Here is a 21810-nt window from a genome sequence, read left to right on the forward strand (position 1 = left end):
CCATCTCAACGATTACCTGAGTATGGCGGTATATGCCTATCATCCCAAAGTATAAGTAGGAGATTGGGGTCCAGGCTGGTCTGGACAAAAAGCAAGCACTTGTTTCAAAAGTAAGAGCATAAGGGCTGGGAGTACAGCTCAATCAGTACAGCACCTGCCTAGCAACCATATCACTACATGAGCCTGATGGTAGGTTATTTGGTAGTATTGGGATTTGAAGTCAGTATTCTGTGCTTGCTAGTCACATTTTCAACTTACCCTTAATAACTCCCAGATATGGTTATGGCATTGCTATCTCCCTCTGCCCTGTTCTCTCACTCTGGGCTTCAAGTGATCTCTGCTGATAATTATTTCAGCCCATGTTGCAAAGCTCAATAGAAGCATAGGTTTTAGAAGTTTTGGAGCAAACCTCAAGCCTGATCTTTGTGGTACTGTCTTTGTAATAGGACATACATTTTTCGGAAAGGCAAGAAGGATTTCTGAGTCTAAGAACCTAAAATTCTACAGCTGACAGTTCGGAACATCTTTGGAAGGAAATGCATAATCCATGACCAGACCAGAATATATTGAGAAAATAATTTATTGAAAAGGAGAAATTTAAAAAAAAATGTTTAAGTATTATCATTAACAAGGCTCTGAATTTTTTCCATTGATGATTTAAAGAATTTTAAAAATCAAGAAATTCCCTCACAATTCCTTTAGCCTTTTTTTCTAAACTTCCACGGTAGATAATTTCTTTGGTTCAAGACTTCAATCATTAATCACAACCTACTCTAGACAGGGTCCACCACAACCTGTATAATGAAGAAACAAGATCTTTAACTGGTATGTGATCTCTATTTTCTTTTTCAAAGCCCACTAATTCAGGAGGGGTTTTTTTTGGGGGGGGGAGGTATTGGAAATGTGATTTCATTCATTCACTCATTCCTTCATTTGGCAAGATTTAAGAGTTAGGAGGCAAAGTGAAATGGTAGAAAAAAAATGTAAGCTTCATTTTTCTCAAGCCTTTTGCTCTAGTCATCAAGCCAGTGCAAAGGCTCTTCAAATACACTGCGTGAAGATGAAAACAAATGACCTAAACTGGGATATAAGGAAAATATAAATATATATGCAGGTGTATATGTTGCCTGCCAACTTTCTGTATGTTGATTTGCTGATCTTAATACATAGAATGTCACTGCTTCTCTTAGAGAAGGTGATTGAATGCTCAACTGCTCAGTCATGACAACTGGGCCCTCCCATTGCTATTCTTCATGCTTTTGTCACAAAATCAATTAACCATTTTGTCCAATAGATCTGGTTGCTTATACTTCTGTAGTGCAGATGAGAGTAGGAGAAACGGACATCTTTTGATGGCAGGACTTTATCCTCATACCAGCTCTCCATGTTGAGGCATGATGGGCTAAAGAACCCTGAGGTTTCGAGCAGGTAGCAGAATCAGCGGATAACACATTGTCTTCTGATGAAGCCCAGCTTCTTGAAGGCCTCTGTATTCTGACACCATCCACTTCTCCTCACCAAGTGACTGAACACTAGTCTGGTGGATTGAATATGACTTAGGCAAAACAAGAAGTACCTTCCATTCAGATCCCTGCTCTGTCAGTCATGGGGTTGAAGAGGCTGGAGGTCACCCACATGCCCTGTGCCACTTAAGTGACAAGGCTCCAGGGTGTTCAACCCCTCTTTCCCCACTCTTTCTGTTTGCTATTTCCTGGAAAACACAAAGTTGAGGCTTTGTTTTCATGTCAAGCTGGGCGTCCACTGGTCCATTCAGATTCCCTGGGACTCTCAAGATGCACAGCCAGGATTTCTCCATTGGGAATCTACCCATCTTTTGCACAGAAGCCACACAATATTCTGATGAGCAAAGGACATGGACAACTCATGACTTGAAGCAATCAGTTTTGAAGCCTTTGAGGATTGCCAATGTAGATAGCATCCTTACTAAAAGCTCTCTTGCCACAGAGCAACTTTATGTTGCTTTAGACCCCTCAAAAACAGGAAGACACTGAAATTAATGCTCTTCTCCTTACCACCCCCCACCCCCCACGCCAGCCATAGCTCACTGTCAAACACTTTCCTTGCTACTTTGTTCTCTGATATGTTTACCTGACATGAGTAAAGTGTTCTGGCTTTTTCTTTGCCTGTGGCAAATTCTTTTTGGTTCAGCTGATAGTATTTCCCCCAATCTATTATAGATAAGAAATCACTGGGAAATTTACATCTGATTCACTGAGGCTCAGAGTTATAAGGCAGAATAGCATGATTTTGCCACGTGGATGTTTCTGTTAGTGATTATAAAAGTAAAATTTCTGAGGAATTAGCCAGAATGATCCTCTCTCAAATTCAGAAACCCATCAGCACAATGTAAAATCAGACATTATTCCTGACCACACTATACTCTTTTGTTTGCCAAGCTATCTTGACAGTTTTAATATCTGTTGGCAGACCTATATGATAATCCCAGCAGTATTCTGGAGATAAGATTTTAGTGGGTTTATTGAGAAGGAAATATTTGTTTAGGTGGCTCTCATCATGCCACTCAGCTTCTATGTCATTTTTCTTGTCCTGGAGGATTCCTTTAAAGCACTCCTGGGTGAGGTTGAGAACCTGAATGGGTGTTCCTCCAAAAATAGCTGCATGGTAATAAAAATCCCCTTGTCCAAATGGAATGTATGCTGCAGACTCCTCCCGCCTCTCATAGGTAAACTTATCAGGATCCTCCTTGTACCACCAGGCCTGGAGCTGAGCCACCAACTGGCCCAAAGTCTCCACACCAAAACTGTCTTGGAAGGTCTGGTCGACATCCATACAGAAGAGGAAGTCAACCTCATGTTGGATGTGGGTTGAAATATGTTCCCCAATGGTCTTCATGCGCATCATGCTGATATCCTGCCACCTCTTCTCAGGCTTAATCTCAAACACTTTGAGGGAACGCAGAGGATCCAGCTTTATCAAAGGCATCTGGGACACATCATCCACCATGATATAAAAGATGACTTTGTGGCCCACCATGAAGTACCTATTAGCAGATATTATGAACTCTTCCAAGTAGTGCTCAATGTATCTGAAACAAAGAAGAAAAGGAAAACATTTTATCTTTGGATTCTTATAGGCTATCTCATGCTACTATAATCTCATAATCTAAATTTTATAATTAAAAAGGGAACCATTTCTCCCCAACCCAGATGGGTATTCTTTGTGGAGAGACATTTGTGAGTGTAACACTCCTGCTTACTCAATACCAGTCATGTCACTTAACTCTTAGGGAAGTGGAATGATTTATCTAGCTGCCAATTTTGGAAGAGCCACTGGGCATGCACAACCCTGTCCTCTTGCTCTTGGAAGCCAGCCAGCCTGAGAGAGCATGTATTCTCAACTGTTCTGCCTTGCAATTAGCTTAGTGGTACAGACTCTATTCCTGTATCTGGAAGTATGGAGTTTCTAATGTTGTAGATGGCTGGGTGTCTGAGTCCTTCTAATTCTGTGGTTCAGTTGTTAGGATGTTCAGGGCTTACAGATCCAAATGTCAGCTTTAATTGTAAGAGAGGTGATATTTATGATAATTTCGAGGATTACGGTTCAAAGCCAGCCCAGGCAGAAAAATTCATGAGACTCTTATCTCCAATTAACTGCCAGAAAACTAGAAGTGGTACTGTGGCTCAAGCAGCAGAGCTCTCACTTTGGGCTGAAGAGCTCAGGGACAATGCCCAGGCCCAGAGTTCAAGCCCCACAACTGACAAAAACAAACAAACAAACAAAAACACCCAAACTATACCTCAGCATTTCTACTGCCAGATCAGATGTAAAGGTGACATGAGCCTTGAGACCACTTCCCTATCTTGTCTACCTCTATTTTTGGCTAAGCCCAACCATCAGCATTATCTCTTCCTCCTCTTTGATGCAGAGAATGGGGCCTGGACATGGAACTCCTTCCACATAGCATGGCCATCCTGCAAGTCTCCTATGGTCACCCCAAACACTAATTCATTAACCAGAGATAGCCCTTATAAATTCATCCAAATGCTAAAGCAAAGATTTCACCTTACTTAAACTATTTTTTTGTATTTAAAAATAAAAATAAAGGGGCCAAGGATGAGGCTTGGTGGTACACTGCTTACCTAGTGTGTATGAAGCCCTGGTTTCGATTCCTCAGTATCACATCAAGAGAAAAAGCTGGAAGTGGCACTGTGGCTCAACTGGTAGAGTGCTAGCCTTGAGCAAAAAAGAGCTCAGGGACAGTGCCCAGGCCCTGAGTTTAAGCCCCAGGATTGGCAAATAAATAAATAAATATAAAAATAAAGCAAAAATAAAAATAAAAAGCTAGTTGCTACTGGCTCATGTCTGTAATCCTAGCTAGTTAGGCAGCTGAGATCTGAGGATTGAGTTTTGAAGCCAGCACAGGCAGGGAAGTCCAAGAGACTCTTATCTCCAATAAACTGTACAGAATAAGCCAGACATAGCACTGTGGCTTGAGTTATAGTGCTGTGGCCTTGAGCAAAAGAAGCTCAGGTATAGCACCCAGGTCCTGAGTCTAATCCCCAGGACCAGCACATACACACATACACAAAAGATTTTCTACCCAAAGGAAGTCCTGATAGTTACCAGAATTTGAGGGTAGGCTTCACCCACTTTAACTACCCAGAACCATTATCTAAGGATTAGGAGTTGCTAGATGACAGGACCATATGTTTTCTTTTAGCTCAGTAAGCATAAAGGCTACAGACAGGACCCACCATTTTTAGTTCCAAATTTCTATTTCCTGTCTGAGGAAAGGGACATGTTTTTCTCTGTTTTTTTATATTTCTCCCTACTTTATCCTGAAATACTCAAATAAATCCTTACTAAACTTTTCTTTTTAAGTCTGAGACCAGGATTCAAACTTAGTACCTGATGCTTTCACCCACTGGCTAGAGCTCTATCAACTCAGCCACACTGCCAATCCCTAAACAGTTTTTAAAGATGGTTAAAAAACAGTTTGAGGTTCATAGCAAAACCGAAATTATTGAGAAAAAGTATTGAGCTGAAAGTATTGAGAATTCCCATGTGCCTCCTGCCTATATTTATGCACTGCCTCCTGCCATATGCCTAAAACAGAATGATAAGTTTACTAGTCAACAAACTAGTACACTACTATTTCCAAAGTTCAGAGTTTGTATTAGCATTCTGCAATTTTGGGAAAATGGAAAATGACATGTATCTACCATTATAACGGTATCAGACTAGTTTTACTACCCAAAATTCCTATATGCTGTTCCTGTAGTTTTGCCTTTTCAATAATGTCATAGTTATAAACGCTTTTCAGATTGGTTTATTTCACTTATTTGTATGCATGAAAGACACATGCCTGTCTTTTCATGGCTTGATAGCTCATTTTTTTTAGCACCAAATATATCCTATTGTCTGAATATTCCACATATTTCTTTTCCATTTATCTGTCAGAGGACAAGTCAGTTCTTTCCAAGTTTTGCCAATTTTGAATAAAACTTCTAAAAATATCTGTATGCGGGTTTTTGTGTAGACATAACTTTTCAACTCATTTGGATAAATGTCAAGAGTATGATTGCTAGGTTATGATAAAAGTTGGCTGAATTCTGTAAGAAACTATTGAACTTTCTTTCAAAGTGGCTATACCAAGGTTCTTATCTCTTCATTCTTGATGTGTTTCTTTTAAATTTTGATTATTTTAATAGGCATCTGGTGACATTTTGACTCTTTATTCAAACAATACTATATCAAATATCATTTTGTATATCAGTACTGGGGCTTTAACTCTGGGCCTGGGCACTTTTGTCTAGCTTTTTACTAAAGGTTAGTGCTCTACCACTTGAGCCATACCTCCATTTCTGGCTTTTTTTTTTTTTTTCCTGGCTAACTGGAGATAATGGTCTCAAGGACTTTCCTGGCTTTGAACTTCAATCCTTAGATCACTGGCTCCTCAGTAGCTAGGATCATAGGTATAAACCACGGACACCTGAACATAAGCTACACACTGTCTTTGTGAAGCCATGAATGCTATAAGAAGAGGAAGAAGTTGGATGGCTAAATTCAATTCGTTCAAACTTAAAACACATGCCCAGTGAATATGGACGGAACACACTACCTGCCGATCATGATGTTTTGAAGATAATAACAACTGGCATTTTTTTCCCTTGCTATTTGGATTTCCTTTCTTCGCTTGCAAAAAAAAAATAAGAAGAAAATGTGCTTTTGTTGTCCACACCTAGAAACCCCAGGGTTTATAGCATTGGTTCCTTAAAGGAATAGAATATACCTGAGTACTACAGAGATTTTTGACATGGCTTAGGGCCAGAACATTATTCTGTACTCTGGAACTTTAAGAAAAATCTAGTGTTTTCTGGAACTTGGGAGACAATACTGGAATGGGTGTTGATATGGCAATGTGAGGTTTAACGCTATTTAGATATTAGAGCACTGCAGTCAGCTCAGTGCATTGTTTGAAAATAAACGAAGCATCATACCTCCTAAAGGTCCAAATCCACTTTAATGCTGCTCATTACAAACAGTCCTCTTTTGTAAAAGGTGAAAGATTTATACCGTCAGAAGAGAAACCAGAGTATAAACAGTCCTCTTTTGTCTGGGAGCTAAGAGCACAGTTTCACAAGTATGTGCAATCTACAAAGTTTTGTTGTTGTTTTTTCTGCAGAGTTGCAATTGGGTAGGTAGTTGATGCCCCTGTTCATAAGTGAACGATGTTCTGTTATTTTTGGAAAAACCAGGATCAAATGAATCTATCTGCACTGCAACATAGCTGGCCTGTCCCCTTTTATATCAATTGATTAGGTGAATTAAGCACTTGCTCCCATGTTGCAGATGTTTTTGCCTGAAACCCAAGACCTACCTTCTGAGGTAGGGGTATGTGGACTCACCTACTGGTTGCCATTTAGGTCTCTGCGGAAAAGACACTGAAAGTGCCTTACTTGAAGGTTCTCTTATCTAGAATTCAGGTAAATCATAGATAGCTTTTATGAAGCTGTCCTTTTCCTGACAATGGAACAAGAAAAAACAAAGGACAACTTTACCAGTGACACCTACCTTCCAACAGCAAAGACTGTCAACCCCACAGTGATTTCTTGTTTGGCATAGTACTTTTCTAGGATATCTCTATTGTAAGTCCCTTCCCACACAACGGGTGCATTCCAGTGGGTCACCGTCACAACCTCTGGGCGTTTCCTGGTGATGAAAACATACAGCCCTGTGAGTCAGAAGCAGCTCTGCTAAGGCAGGGCAAAGACTGCAAGAAAAAAAAATGGACCAACTCATGTGCCTCTGAACCTATTCCGGAGGGTCATGTAGGACTTTTTTTTTTTTTCCTTGCCAGTCCTGAGGCTTGAACTCTGGGCCTGAGTGGTATCTCTGAGCTTTTGTGCTCAAGACTAGCACTCTACCACTTCAGCCACAGCTCTACTTCTGGCTTTTCATGGTTAACTGAAGATAAGAGTCTCATCGATTTTTCTGCCTAGGCTGACTTCAAACTGCTGTCCTCCGATTTTAACCTCCTATATAGCTAGGATTATAGTCATGAGCCACAGGCTTGAGCCACTGGTGCCTGGCACATATGGGACTCATACTTCATACGCTCTTCTTTCTTCTCCTACTGTATTTGTTCTCCTCTTCCTTCTGAATATCTTTCCCTTTTTCCCTAGTCTGTAAGCCATCCATGGCATCTCTTGGTTGTTATTTAGCTCTGTGGATGTCATCTGGGCCTGAGAAGATTCTAAATCTTGGTGTAGAGAGATGAGAGAAAGACAACAGAGTTGAAAGAGAAAAGGGATAATTTGCTTTGATCCTGAAAGAGATTTTCTGGGTAAGAACCTGATTGTTGGCCAAAGGGGCTCCATATTAATGGAAATCCTGGTGTTACAATAAATGGTAAGGAAGCCAGAATTGATAGGACTCAATATAAGCGCAAGGAGGACAAAGCTGGAACACAGTGTCCCAGCAAAGACCCCTCTCCTTAGACCATGTTTTTGTTGTGGACACAAAGTGAGAAGGAAGTAAAGAAATATGGTTTCTGTAGACAGAAAACTTGAAAGGGATGCTCCCAGGCTAACACAAACACAGGAAGCTACCTAGGAGCACCTATGAGCACGGACTGTGATGGGGAAATACAGAAAGGATGGAACAGTATCAGGACCCAGCAGAGAAGGAGCTTGAGAGGGAATAAGCTGGTAGCAACTCACCCTGTACCCTATGTGCTCAAGAAGAACTTGTACTTCCCTCTTGGGAGGCAAAAACCAGTGCACGGTCACTGAGAGTTATCCTGCAGTCTGGGCCTGGCCTCTACCTGGCTTTTGCTAGTGCTTTTCTGGGGTAGCATCATGGCTTAACCCCAGTAAGTCAGGCAAGTGACTAGGCAATGTCTGGTCCCAGCTGGCTGTGCTCATACAGCCCTGCTGAGACTGCCTGGGAGACCGGTGGGAACACTGCATAGTTTGCAGCAGCCTGAGGTGTGAGCCCTTAGCCTTATTCTCTCCCACAGCATCCAACCTGAGCTCAGCCAGATGGGAGCATCAAAACTGCCCCAACGGTGCTTCTAGCCCTGTAACAACCCAGCTTAGTTGAAATGACAGGATTTCAAGCCACAACATAGGAATAAGTAAGCACATATGGCATATTCTTCTCTGACCAATGTTTTTAACTTAAATTCTCATGTATTGCTAGCTGTTTTATTGTAGTGCTAGTTTCAGCCTGTCAAGGATCTTTCAGTAGTTCCAAAACAGCCCATTAGCTAAGTCTTACTTGTTCTGTATGAGCCACACATTTGGTAAGCAGATTAAAATTTATTTATTTATTTATTTAGAGAGAAAGAAAAAGAGAAGGAAAATATGAAAAACAGAAAGACCGAAAGAAAGAAAGAAAGAAAGAAAGAAAGAAAGAAAGAAAGAAAGAAAGAAAGAAAGAAAGAAAGGAAGAAAGGAAGGAAGGAAGGAAGGAAGGAAGGAAGGAAGGAAGGAAGGAAGGAAGGAAGGAAGGAAAGAAGGAAGGAAGAAAGAAAGAAAGAAAGAAAAAGAAAAAGAAAGAAAGAGAGAAAGAAAGAAAAGGAAGTTGGGAGCTGATGGCTCACACCTATAATCCTAGCAACTCAGGAGACTAAGATCTGAGGATCACGGTTCAAGGCCAGCCTGGGCAAGAAATGTCTATGAGACCCTGATCTCTAATTAACTACCAAAAAAGCCAGAAGTAGAGCTATGAATCAAGTAGTAGAGTTCTAGCCTTGAGCAAAGTAGTTCAGGGACAGTGCCCAGGCCCTGAGTTCCAGCCCAGAGACCAGCATAAAACCAAAATGAATGAATGAATGAAGGAATCTTAAGAAAGAAAAGGAGGGCAGGCATACTTAACTCAATATGCATCTCAAGCTCAGTACATAGCTTTCAGCTCCTCACTCAATCTCCATGCCTCACCTATGGAGCTATGTCACCACCCCATTCTACAAAGTGAGGCTAGGAAAGGAAGAGGAGGGAGCTTTGGGCCATTTAATTTCTATGAAGAGCCAAACTGGGACTAAGCATTAGGCTGACAGAAATGGGACCCAGTGTGTGACCAATCTGCCATAAACCCCTTAGCTGTAGGACAAATCAGGCCATATCTCCTAGATGTGTCCACATCAGTTACTTGGATAAGTCGGACTCTTCCAAGTAGGAAGAGAAAATAGCAATATATTTTTTAAACCTTATGTTTAACTAAAAATCAAAATGTTCTCTCTCCCAGAAGTTAATTATTCAATTCCTCTGACAATTCCAACATAGGAACAACCCTGACTAAGAAGCCAGACAATAGCCTAGAAAAGCAAGCAGTGAAGAGGGGACAGGGGGAGGGGAATAAAAGGCTGAAACCAACTTCCTGGATGAACTTCTGCATCAAAGAGTTTAGTCATTTAAAGTCAAAACAGAAATTATCCAGGGCAGCCCACATATGTGAAGATGCTCATCTATGACAATGTTAACTGTCTGATATCCAAGATCACCAAGATGGGGCTCTGAAAAGGGGAACAAGTACCAGGAAAGAACTGTTCAAAAGCATTCCTTCCTAACAGAACACTCAACTGTGTGACCTCAGCTTGGCCAGTACAGGCCAAAGGCTTCCTGAAAAATAAGAGTCTCTGTAACTAAAGTACACATGCCTTTAGGCTGTTGTTAACTTTTCTATTTTATTCATGGGTACATTGTGATACTCAACAATTGGTTAGAGGAAGTCTTAAAAACTCTATGAATCACTCAATAGGTTAAGAAATATACAACGTTCATCATTCATTAAGATACAATGTGCTAGATTAAATGAGCCAGCAAAGAGCTGGTGGCAGCACAAACTAGGACTGTGGCTGTGGAGAAAGGAAGGATGTGAGAACGTTTTGGGAGCAAGTATTGACTGTGGTTTAGACAAAAGAAAAGGTCTCCCAGACTCTAGCTCGAGCTATTTCCTGACGTGGGAAATGAGAACAAGGGTGGGGTACAATTGAGGAATCCATCTGGGACATGTGAGATATTCAGGGATGGCAGGCAGGCAGGCAGGCGGGCGGGCGGGCAGGTAGACACAAGTCAGGGTTCCTAGGGAAATATGTGGAGTAAAGGCACAAATATGAGTCATCCACTCTAGGTGGTATCTAATGTCATGGGAGTGAATGGGAACAGAATGGAAACTGGCATAGGAAAAAGAGATGACAGGCCATCTTCTTAACCCTGTTGAAATTTTTGATGGCCAGGAAGACAGAAACCCCTTTACCAAGGATGTTGAGAAGGGGGAATGGAGGGGAGAGAAATGAGGCTGTAGAGTCAAAGAAGCAAAGAGATCTTAATGTAGAAATATGTGCACAAAATAAGTCTGAGGTAGTTTACAGAAAAGGATAAACTGATATTATGTATAATATGTTGATTTACCCATTCATTCTTGCATACAATGATTGGTGTAGGCAAGAAATAAGACTTCCTTGAGAAGGTTTTAATTTTGTATTGGATCAAATCAAGACTCTTTAAATATCTTCTTGCCTTGTATTTGGAGGTAAAGCTAAGCCATTTGTAGGAAAGAAAAGGGTGAAAGAAGTTGGCCATGGTCTCTCTCTCCCGTCTCCCCCTATGAATTCAGCTCTGGCCCTCCCACAGAAACACAGGCCCTTCTTGGCTTGGGTGCCAGTGGCTCATGCTTGTACTCTTAGCTACTCAGGAGGCTGAAATCTAAGGATCATAGTTCAAAGTTAGCCTGGGTACATCATAACTGAAAAAGATTTGCCATATGCATGTTTGATGAGCAAATTCATGACCTCATGAGATTTTTTTTCTCATCATTTCTATTTCATGGATGATTTTAATGAAATCTTAGCACTTTCTTCCCACAACTCAAGATCCTATGGCTTTCTATAACACCTATGGCCAGTAAGGCCCATTCCAGCCCCATTATTTTGTAATTCACCTACAAAGCTAATGACTACTCAGGTTATTATCAAGTTACTGTCAGAATCTTATCTTAACTGAATCCAAGCCACTCAGGAGTGTGAAAACTAAGAATCCTGTCTTGAGAAGAAAAGCCTGGGAGGCTTTTTCTCCAACTGACTGGTAAAAAGCTAGAAGTGGGGTTGGGAATGTGGCCTACTGGTAGAGTGCTTGCCTAGCATTCATGAAGCCCTGGGTTCCATTCCTCAGTACCACATAAACAGAAAAAGCCGGAAGCAGTGCTGTGGCTCAAGTGGCAGAGCACTAGCCTTGAGTAAAAAGCAGCTCAGGAACAGTACCCAGGACCTGAGTTCAAGCCCCAGTACTGGCAAAAAAAGAAAGAAAAGAAAAGAGAGGAGAAGAGAAGAGAAGAAAGCTAGAAGTGGCCAGACATCTATGGCTTACCCCTGTAATCTTAGCTACTTAGGAGGCTAAGATCTGAGGATCAAGGTTCAAAGTCAGCCTGAGCAAGAAAGTCCATGAGACCACCAAAAAAGCCAAAAGTGGGAGCTGTGGCTCAAGTAATAGAGTACTAGCCTTGAGCAAAAAATGCTTAGGAACAGCACTCAGGCCCTGAGTTCAGGACTGGCACGTGTACACACACACACACACCTCTAAAAGTGGAGGCTTGGCTCAAATGTTGATAGAGTGCCTGCTTTGAGCAAAAATTGCAAGCAAGAGTGTGAGTCTCTCCAGGTGTTGGTGGCTCACGCCTATAATCCTAGCTATTTGGGATGCTGAGATCTGATGACTGTGGTTCAAAGTCAGTTCTGACAGGAAAGTCCTTAAGACTTTTATCTCCAATAAGCTACTCAGAAAAAGCTAGAAGTGGTACAGTGGCTCAAAGGGGTAGTATGTTAGCCTTGAGTAAAATTGCTCAGGGGCAGCACACATGTCCTGAGTTCAAGCCCCATGACCGACCAAAAAAAAAAAAAAAAAAGAGGGTGAGTTTCTACATTCAAGTCCCAGTACATCTAACCCAACCTACACCCCCCCCCCCCCAAAAAAAATTATGGCATTATTATCAGATCTCAGTTTCTTGTCAAAGCCATTGCTTAAGGTCTAATACAAGTGAAGACTTTCTCCCAGTAAGGAGTGTGTTCAGTGGCACTCAGGGCACCTGCAGTGCCCAACCTCCTGCAAGCTAAGGACTCACTGCACACGGAGAACAAGCATTCTCTTCTTACTTTGGATCAAACCAGTCTTGCAGCTGAAGCTCCTTTTCTCTACCGTGTTTTATGTCCTCTTCCCCTTCTTGATAACTGTGGATTGTAAGCGCAAAGAGAAAACAAGGTGTGTAAGGAGGGAGATCTGGGATGATAGGACAGTGGGGTACTGTCTCAAGACATATCCTAGCCAGGTGCTGGTGGCTTATACCCATAATCCTAGATCTTAGGCTCACCGTTCGAAGCGAGCATGGACAGAAAAGTCCTTGAGACTCTTACCTCCAATTAACCATCAAAAAGCTGTTGGTAGAGCTGTGGCTTCAGCGGTAGAGCACTAGCCTTGAACATAAAAGCTCGGGGGGGGGGGGGGGGGGGAATTTGTTCCACCAGGAACTCTAAGCATTATTCATACTTCAGATGCAAAGGCACTGTGTTCCCCTCTAGCATCACTCATCCAATCAGCAGCTAGTGATTTAAGGACCCAGGTTATCTCAGGGGTTGGAGAGGACTTGTTAAAGCAGTCCTCTTAAGGACATTACTGTTGTCTTTTCCGAAATTTAAATTTTCAGCCCTCATGTCACCCTTCACTGGACAAAGAAAAAAACATCCTAATCCTACCTGTACAATAGATTCCTTATAAAATTTCCGTAAGCAAGGAAGATAAGGAAGGGAGAAGGTCACGAATATGAAATTCATAGACCATAAAAGAATTGGATTTTCTTCAAGTGTTGGGTGGATAGACAAACACACTCTGCCACCGCCTGCTATTGCCTTACCCATTGTTAAACCAGCTTGGAAACCACCAGTCCTGAACGCTGCTGGCATCAACTTCTGGGTTTCTAAAAAATGAAAAAGAATATAAACATTGTCAGAAAATGAAGCATTCACCACACTGGAATGGGGAGGGGTGTTCAAAGCTTTTTTTAAATAGCAGAGATGACTACTTTTAAATAGCTAACTTGAAGCAGCCAATTCATAACAGAATTTAAAACCCTCTAGATGAATGAAAAGCACAGACCAGAAGCTTTCCCTCTCCCCTAAGCAGCCCCAGCAGGGCAAGGAGAGAAAAAGGGAGTGACTGGCGAGTCAGCAGCAATACAAAAGCCTGAGCTCCTGATCTGCTACTTGCTAACTGTGTGACTAAAACAGGCCATTTTCCTTCCTGGATTTCAACTTTGTCCTCTGAAAGGTAGTAGTTTGGTGATGATGATGATGGTAATGATAACCTACCATGAAGATAATTTTGAAGATTGAATAAGAAAGCGTAATATAAAAGCCTGATAAACTGAAAATTACCGTAACAAGCTGACATCTTAGTAAAAATAAGTACATTTCTAAGAACCATCTCTTCTTCAAAATTATGAGCATCCAAGTTGCTACAAAGGTCAGCTTAGGAATATTCCACTGGCCCAAAGGTCACCAGTGACAGCTTGGAAAATCTGAGGGTTGCTGAGCAAGACCTTTAGGAACCTGTCATTAGAAGCCACCTTAGCCATTCACTTAAGAGAGCTGCCACACTCTCTCACTGTGACACTGTGGGGAGCTTCTGGAGGAGAAGAGAAAGGGGAAGTCAGCCATACCATGTTCTTCAGTTGGTATAGATAAGGTGGCAAGGTAACTCTGAGAAGGCTTAATATTAAGAAACTCGTGTGTGTATGTGCGTGTACATGTATGCGCGCCAATACTAGGGCTTGAACTAAGGGGCTCACTCTCTTATTTGGCATTTTCACACAAGGGTGGTACTTTACCTCTAGAGCCACACCTCTGCTTCCAGCATTCTGGTGGCTCATTGGAGATAAGAATCTCACTGCTGAGTAGCTAGGATTATAGGCACTAGCCACCACTATCCAGCAAGAATTTTTTTTTAATTTTAATTAATTAATTTATTTTATTTGCCATTCCTGAAATCAGGGCCTAGGCACTGTCCCTGAGCTGCTTTTTGCTCAAGACTAGCACTCTACCACTTGAGTCACAGTGCCACTTCCAGCTTTTTCTTGTTTATGTGGTACTAAGGAATCAAACCCAGGGCTTCATGCATGGTAGGGCAAGTACTCTACCACTGAGCCACCTTCCCAGCTCAACCTTTTATTATTATTATTTATTTATTTATTTTGTCGGTTGTGGGGCTTGAACTCTGGGCCTGGGCACTGTCCTTCAGCTCAAGGCTAGTGCTCTACCTCTTGAGCTACAGCACCACTTCTGGTTTTCCGGTGGTTAATTGGAGGTAAGAGTCTCATGGACTTTTCTGCCCAGGTTGGCTTTGAACCTTGATCCTCAGAACTCAGCCTGCTGAGGAGCTAGGATTACAGGCGTGAGCCATCAGCACCCGGCCCCTTTTTTTATTTTTAGAGTCTTGCTATGCTGTTCAAGCCAGTTTCATACTCATCAACTCAAGCAATACTGCCACTTCACCTGCTAGCTGAGATTACAGGCATGTGTCATTACATCTGGCTAAGAAATCTGTTTTAAAGTTCATTTACTTTCAGGAAGAATTTAAAATGACTTTTGATAGAGGTATAGTTATACTAACCAGAGAAACAACACAAGAGTAAACACCCCTAAAACAGTGACTTGGCTGCCCAAGTATGAATTTTCTTACGATCTTGGTCATCCCAAATAAGGTTTACTTTCCTTTTCATTTTACAGCAGAATATTGTCTGAGTAGGTTTAAGCAAGTTCCCACGGCTCCACGCCATATGAGTATAAGAATCAGGATGTAATAGGAAGAGATAAATTATATTAGAAATCACACTAAGGCAAATACAAGCAGTTAAGAACAATACTTTGTGCTGAGCTTCCTGGAACCAAGCCAAAGGTAGGAAAATAAAAGTTTATATAGCTCTGATTGTTTTACTTTAAAAAAATTGTTTTAAACAATGACACATGGTAGTAGTCTGTCATGAGACTCAGGATTTTTTTTTCCCTGATTCATATTCTCAGAGCAACTTTTGTATAGTTCTTTAGGCAACATATTCAGGGCAGAATAATGGAAAATATCTTCCCAGATTGTTTTTTTTATCACTTAGACAGCAATATTTCCAAAATGACACCACATAAAGGAACCCTTGATAGAACCAACATCAAAATGTAAGTCATGCTTCTATAAACTGGGGCTGGAGAAATACAGTTCTGATCCCCAATAGCCAACTCCACAGGTGCATGCTGTTCGCTCCCACTTCAGCCTGAGTACCATCACTGGCTGGAGTGTGAAGGATCAGCAGGATTGGGGTGTTTGCAAGAATAGATGTGGGAGATAGCCAATAGATACCTAGAATTCAAGACACTTACTTTGAGTGATATATCCACAAGAAGGAGCCTTCTGGGCTAAAAACAAACAAGAAATAAAAGCATCATGTTACTTTTATTCTGAGAAAGGCTCTTCTGCCAACAGCCTTACTGAGCCCCGATTGGGCTGAGAACTAGGTTTTACCTGCTGCAAGCAGGTAATCAAGGATAAAGGTGTCTGGGAATTTCTAGTTGGGGTTACTTCAGGCTCTCCAGAGGAAGGGAGTATCTGGAGAATTTCACACCTTTTGTTTGTTTAAGACTGCTGGCTGGAAGTCAGGCCCTCTTCTGCTACCTATTCACAGGTACCTGATAAAAGAGGAGGCTCTGGAGGGGGAAACACCAAGGCCCAGGCTTCCCTATTGAGTTTATCTCCCTCTAGAAAAGACAGCATCAAATGAAGAGCCAAAAGCTCTATGTTGCTAAAAGCCTTCTGTAAAGTGGTACCCAAAGACATCTTGACCAACTAAGGCAGGGAGACTGTCTTGAAGCACCTACAAGGCTGGACCAGGATGATGACTCCTTTGGAGTATCATCTCTATTCAGTTATTCTATAAATATTTGATAGGAAAGTGCTATACACCAACTGCTGGGATATACCGCTGGCCAGGACAGATAGTCCTCATCCTTGTGGGACATAGGATAAGGCAAGCAGAGCGTATTCAGGTAATCACCCAGCTATGTGACTTCATATTCCAAGTATGAGAAAGAAAAGATATTAGCAGGCATGAAAACATCTCTAGAATTTCCAGAAGAGTTGATATTTTAGCTGGAATCTGAAGGATAATTAAGGGTTCACCAAGATGAAGGAAAGAGTGAAGAGGAATGTCCCAGGCAGAGAAAACAATATGCAAAGGCCCTGGGGTGGGAAAGGAGGCACCTACAATGAAATTAGAGAGAAGTAGCTAAAGACTAGAGCTTTCTGGGACCTACTGGAGATTTGCCCTTGAGTTTCAGCCGGGGTGAGACAGGGTCTTGTGTGCATCCGAAAAAACAACAACAACACTGGAAAACAGAGTGCAGGGAGCACAAAGTAGGTGTGGAGAACCACTAGGAGGTAGAGGTAGTGGTCCAGTGGTCCAGCCGCAGAGCATGAGGACACTGACCGGAGAGGCATTTGGGGAAAAGTGTAACAACAGTTGGTATCACACTTGAGAACAAGTTCTAAGCCTCACCTAAAGCTCTAAAGTTCCTAGTTCCTAAATCAGCTTAGCGACTCTGACTGATGATATTCATAACAGGAAGTACTCAGCTAGATACTGTCCTAGGCAGCTTACAGCTTAAGAAATCCTCTCATCAGAGAAGTGGTTTCTGTTTATCACCTCAGTCTATAGATGTGGAAAGTGCGGCACATGGGCATGAAGTGGTTCTTCCCAAGGGAGGAGTAGAAATTGTATGTGAAAATCTGAGTTCGAATCCTACAAGAGGAGGAGGAGTGGGCTGGGAAGGTGGCTCAGTGGTAGAGTGCTTGCCTTGCATGCCTGAGGCCCTGGGTTTGATTCCTCAGCACCACATAAGCAAAAAGAAAAAAGCCAGAAGTGGCGCTGTGGCTCAAGTGGTAGAGCGCTAGCCTTGAGCTGAAGAGCTGAGGGACAGCGCCCAGGCCCAGAGTTCAGGCCCCACAACCGGACCCCCCCCCACAAAAAAAAGGGAGAGGAGTAGGGGACAAAGGGGGAAGAAGACAGAAGATAAAGAACAAAGGGGTAGAGGACAGAAGGAGGAGGAGCATGGGGCAGAGAACAAGAGGAGTAGGAGACAGAAGCAGGAGGCGTAGGGGACAGAATAAGAACAGGAGGAGGACGAGGAAGAGGAGGAGGAGAAAGAGAAGGAGCCCTCCTTCCTTGTGGACCTCCTTTTCTGTGCTGAGTGCTGGGAAGGCTGTGTCAGCCAGGCTGAACTCCCCCATCCAGGGCATTATTACAATCTAGATGGATCAATAAATAACTAATATACTAAATAAATAAGTATACATAATTAATAATAGGAAGTAATATAAAGGATGTGGGGGTAGACCCAGAAACCTAAAATTTCCTAAACCTTGCATTTAACATTTTTGAGACTCAGTGTTCCTCATCTAAAAACTTGGGAGTAGCACCTACCTACACTTTGCAGTTCGATTATGAGAGCAGGAAACTTCTGTGTGGCCTGGGTCCTGGCACTCAGTAATCAATAGCTTCTATCAGCTATCATCTGCCATCACTACCACTGTCATTTTCTTAAAATAGTTACATTTTCTCCAGCTCTAAAATGCTAAGGTTTTTGTTTTTTTTTCAACCAGTCTCAAATTGAATGCTATCCTTGATAACATATTTTTAAGTGCCTTATTGACCAAATTTCTTCAAGTTACTAATTGGTACATGTGTTCGACTTATTTTTAAATCTTTTTGAGTTTGTGGTGAAGGTCAGTGTCCTCAGCTCATCTCAGGCTTCCCCAAGGCTAGCCTGTAAAAGTGGCAAAAGCTGCTTGCTCTCTTTGAGGCCTCTTACAGACAATAAAGTGATTCTGCATACAAGAGAATGCAGAATCTGGGTATAAGACAATGGCTCAGAAGGGCCATTGATGACCATTCATAAACAGCAAGCACACCCAGCACTGAAAAATAACCCTCTTCCTAAGAGGTAGATACCAATATGCACATTTGAAACTTTGGCTCCCATATTTTGGACCACTCAGAATATGGAGGTACAGCTGTGGTTACAACCCTAATCACCAAAGTTATGTAATCGAGTGTTGTTCAGGTTCAAAGCTTGAAGGCTATCTAAAAAGCATTCCAACTCCAGGTAGGAATCCCAAAGTGCACTTCCTCTTGAGGATACACCTGACTGCTAGTTATTCCTTCATTTGCCAAAGTATCCTGTGCTGTGTTGTCCTCTGAGCAGATGCTGCTGCTACTGCTGCCTGTTAAAGAGCGAATGTTTGAATCCCACCCCTCCAAATTTTGTATGTTGAAGTCCTGTTGCTCAAGTTACGGTAATTGGAGGTGGGGCCTCTGGGAGGTTATTAGGTTTTAAATGAGGTTATGAGGGTGGGATCCCATGATGGAATTAGTGACCTTATTAGAAAGAGACTAAAACTTGCTTGCTCTCTGTCATGTGTGCATAGGGGGAGAAAATGCCATTTGCAAGCCAAGTAAAGAGCCATCACGTGGGAATCAAATCAGCTGGTACTTTGATCTTGAATTCCCCAGCCTCTGGAACTGTGATAAATAAATTTCTGTTGTTAAAAGTTACACAATGTATGGTCTCTTGTTATGGTATGCTGAGCTGAGCTGAGCTTCCTCAGCTCTTGCATGTGAAAGGGAGTTCTAGGGTCCCTATCCCCAAATCTGAGTCATCTCTTCTTTGAACCAGTTTCCTCAATTCTAAAGACCTACTTTTCAGACTTTTAAAACTTGGTCACCTACTAGCTTGTCAAGTTTTTCTCAAAATTAGTCATTCAGAATGAAACATGAGAATATTCTAGAAGTGGTTAGACATGTGCCACACCTTAAGACTAATTAGTTCTGTGTTCTTCAGATTTCTCTGCTATCTATCAATGCACCTAAAGGTGTAGTTCCTTTTTTTTTTTTTTTTTTTTTGTAGACAAGACAGTCAAACTGGTTCATTAATTTACGAACTGAAAGAGATATTCAAATTGAGCTGGGAAGGTGGCTCAATGGTAGAGCGCTTGCCTTGCATGCATGAGGCCCTGGGTTTTATTCCTCAGCACCACATAAGCAAAAAGAAAAAAGCTGGAAGTGGTGCTGTGGCTCAAGTGGTAGAGCGCTAGCCTTGAGCTGAAGAGCTGAGGGACAGCACCCAGGCCCATAGTTCAGGCCCCATGACCAGACCCTCCCCCCCCCCCCAAAAAAAAGAAAGAAAGAGATATTCAAATATTAATCTAGGCAACCATCCTTGAATTCAGGCCACTGAAACATTTCACTAATGGTGTCATGACAGTTTTGTACAATTCAGTTATACAAGGAACTTCTTGAAGCTGAAAGCTAAGCTTTGCCGTAGACTCTTAAGTCAAAGCCAGGCTGTGGAGACTTTTAGGCTAGAATCCTCTACTGTGGTAATCTTTAAGGCACTGGAATTTCTTCAGAAAGCACAGAGGCGGCTCATATAGTTGAATCTACAGATGAGTTTGATCATTCATAAACATTTAATTCATTCTGTTTTTAAAAGCTGAGAGAGAGAGAGAGAGAGAGCTAATATTTCAGCGAGGCACAAATGAATCACTAGCAATTCAATGTGTATTTTTCCAGCAAAAGTCAACAACTTGAACTGCTCCTTTAAACTCTGCAAATATCTTACTGATTGCAAAACTCAGGATAGATTTCTCATGGAATTCCTGTCAGAAATATCTAAAAGGTGATTTTCGTATTGGATTACCACTACAAAAATGGAAAAAAAAATTTAAAATCAAGATAATAGGAACATAAGAGGAATTATGAATTCATTAGCCAGAAATTACTTGGAGAATCTGGTGATTTTTAAAGGCATTCTGGGGTTCAAGAATACAAGAATGATGGAAATTCTTATTTATGGTTTCTGTTAATCCTGATTTAATTCAATTTGGTAACTTGGCTGACATTAGTGAAATGGAATTAAAGCAGTACTTCCACCAACATAATTCCATCTTGTTCCATAATTACCTGTTGATATATTCCCAGAACACAACAATCACAGTCGAGACAACCAGCATCGACAGAATTACTTTTCCTTTGACATTCATTATTTTCTCCTAGAGGCAAAAAAAAAGTGGGGGTGGGGGAGAGAAGAGGTGGAAAATAGATTAAATGAAATCCAGAGCAAGAGATGGTTTTTAAAAATATTTCTTACCCATGTTCACTCTAGGAGATAAATTATGAGTATTGAATTAGAGCTGAGGAGTGTGTTTTACCTTTAATTGCATAAGCAGCCAAAATTAGGCAAACTCAATTAGCAGAGTAGGCTGCCTGTGTTGGGAAGGATGCCAAGAAAAGATCCCAACCCACCATAGATACAGGAAAGCTGTAAGTGGGTCCCCAGAACTCCAAGGAACTCCTGATTCAGATCACCTTATCTTATGACATGTGTCCTTGGGGAGCCACTCCCGAATCTCCTGCCCTTGGGTGACTGGCTACATGTCCTCTGCTCAGAGGAGAAAATGACTCTAGTGCTTTATGCTCTAGGTCTTGCCTACTTCCCAGCCCCACCCAGTTTACCCCCACTACATTCACAAGCAAGCAAACCCTCTGCACTCAAGGATACAGATAGTTTTACATTGCTTCATGAAATTGTGATAGAAAGGGATGCAGTATTGGGTGGGGAAGTTCTTCAGTTTCGTGGTCAAGGAAGACTTGCTGTGGAAGGGAAATTAAAGTTGAATACCAAAGAATGAGCAAAAGGTGAAAAAGATGAAACATTCTGCAAGATTATGTTGCATTATGTTGGCTTTCATCATCCCAGGCCCAGATACCAGACACCTACAGATCACCCATATAGCTTGGAGCCTGCCGAAAGTATTCCAACTAGCTAATTCTAAACTGTTCCTTTGCCATGCCTTGTCTTTCTCATGAAAACCCCAGTTAGGTTTCTGGCCTCATCCTTCCCTCCCCACCCCCCCCGCCCCGCTCACCCCAACACTACTACCCATCTTCCTTCTCTTGATGATCCTGAGGACTTTTCCCATGTGGTCTTGCGTACTGTGCCATGCCTCTTGTATTGAAGTCCTGTTAGCATAATAAACCTGGCTTCTTTTCCTGAGGCTCTTCCCTGTGTCCATCCTTGACCACCTGATTGACCATTGTATAAAAGAACGCAGAACAGAGTGCCAGTGGCTCATGCCTGTAATCCTAGCTCCTCAGGAGGGTGAGAGCTGAAGGTTGTGGTTCAAAGCCAGGACAGGCAGGAAAGTCTGTGAGACTCTTAACCACTAGAAAACCAGA

General features: G+C 41.9%; 1 protein-coding gene across 1 annotated transcript in view; it reads right to left on the reverse strand.

The window, feature by feature from the left end:
- Positions 1–564: 564 nt before the first annotated feature.
- Ggta1 (glycoprotein alpha-galactosyltransferase 1 (inactive)) overlaps positions 565–21810 on the reverse strand; it is a 28673-nt gene continuing 7427 nt past the window's right edge. The window contains exons 2-7 of the mRNA XM_042678674.1: positions 20536–20624; positions 15902–15937; positions 13390–13452; positions 12635–12709; positions 7057–7194; positions 565–3067 (exon numbers count right to left, since the gene is read on the reverse strand). Coding sequence (XP_042534608.1) covers positions 2374–3067; positions 7057–7194; positions 12635–12709; positions 13390–13452; positions 15902–15937; positions 20536–20615 — 1086 coding nt within the window. The 5' untranslated portion in view covers positions 20616–20624 and the 3' untranslated portion in view covers positions 565–2373. The remainder of the gene's footprint in view (positions 3068–7056; positions 7195–12634; positions 12710–13389; positions 13453–15901; positions 15938–20535; positions 20625–21810) is intronic.

The sequence above is a fragment of the Dipodomys spectabilis genome, unplaced genomic scaffold, assembly GCF_019054845.1.
Source record: "Dipodomys spectabilis isolate Male_0828 unplaced genomic scaffold, ASM1905484v1 ptg000046l, whole genome shotgun sequence".
NCBI classification, from domain to species: domain Eukaryota; kingdom Metazoa; phylum Chordata; class Mammalia; order Rodentia; family Heteromyidae; genus Dipodomys; species Dipodomys spectabilis.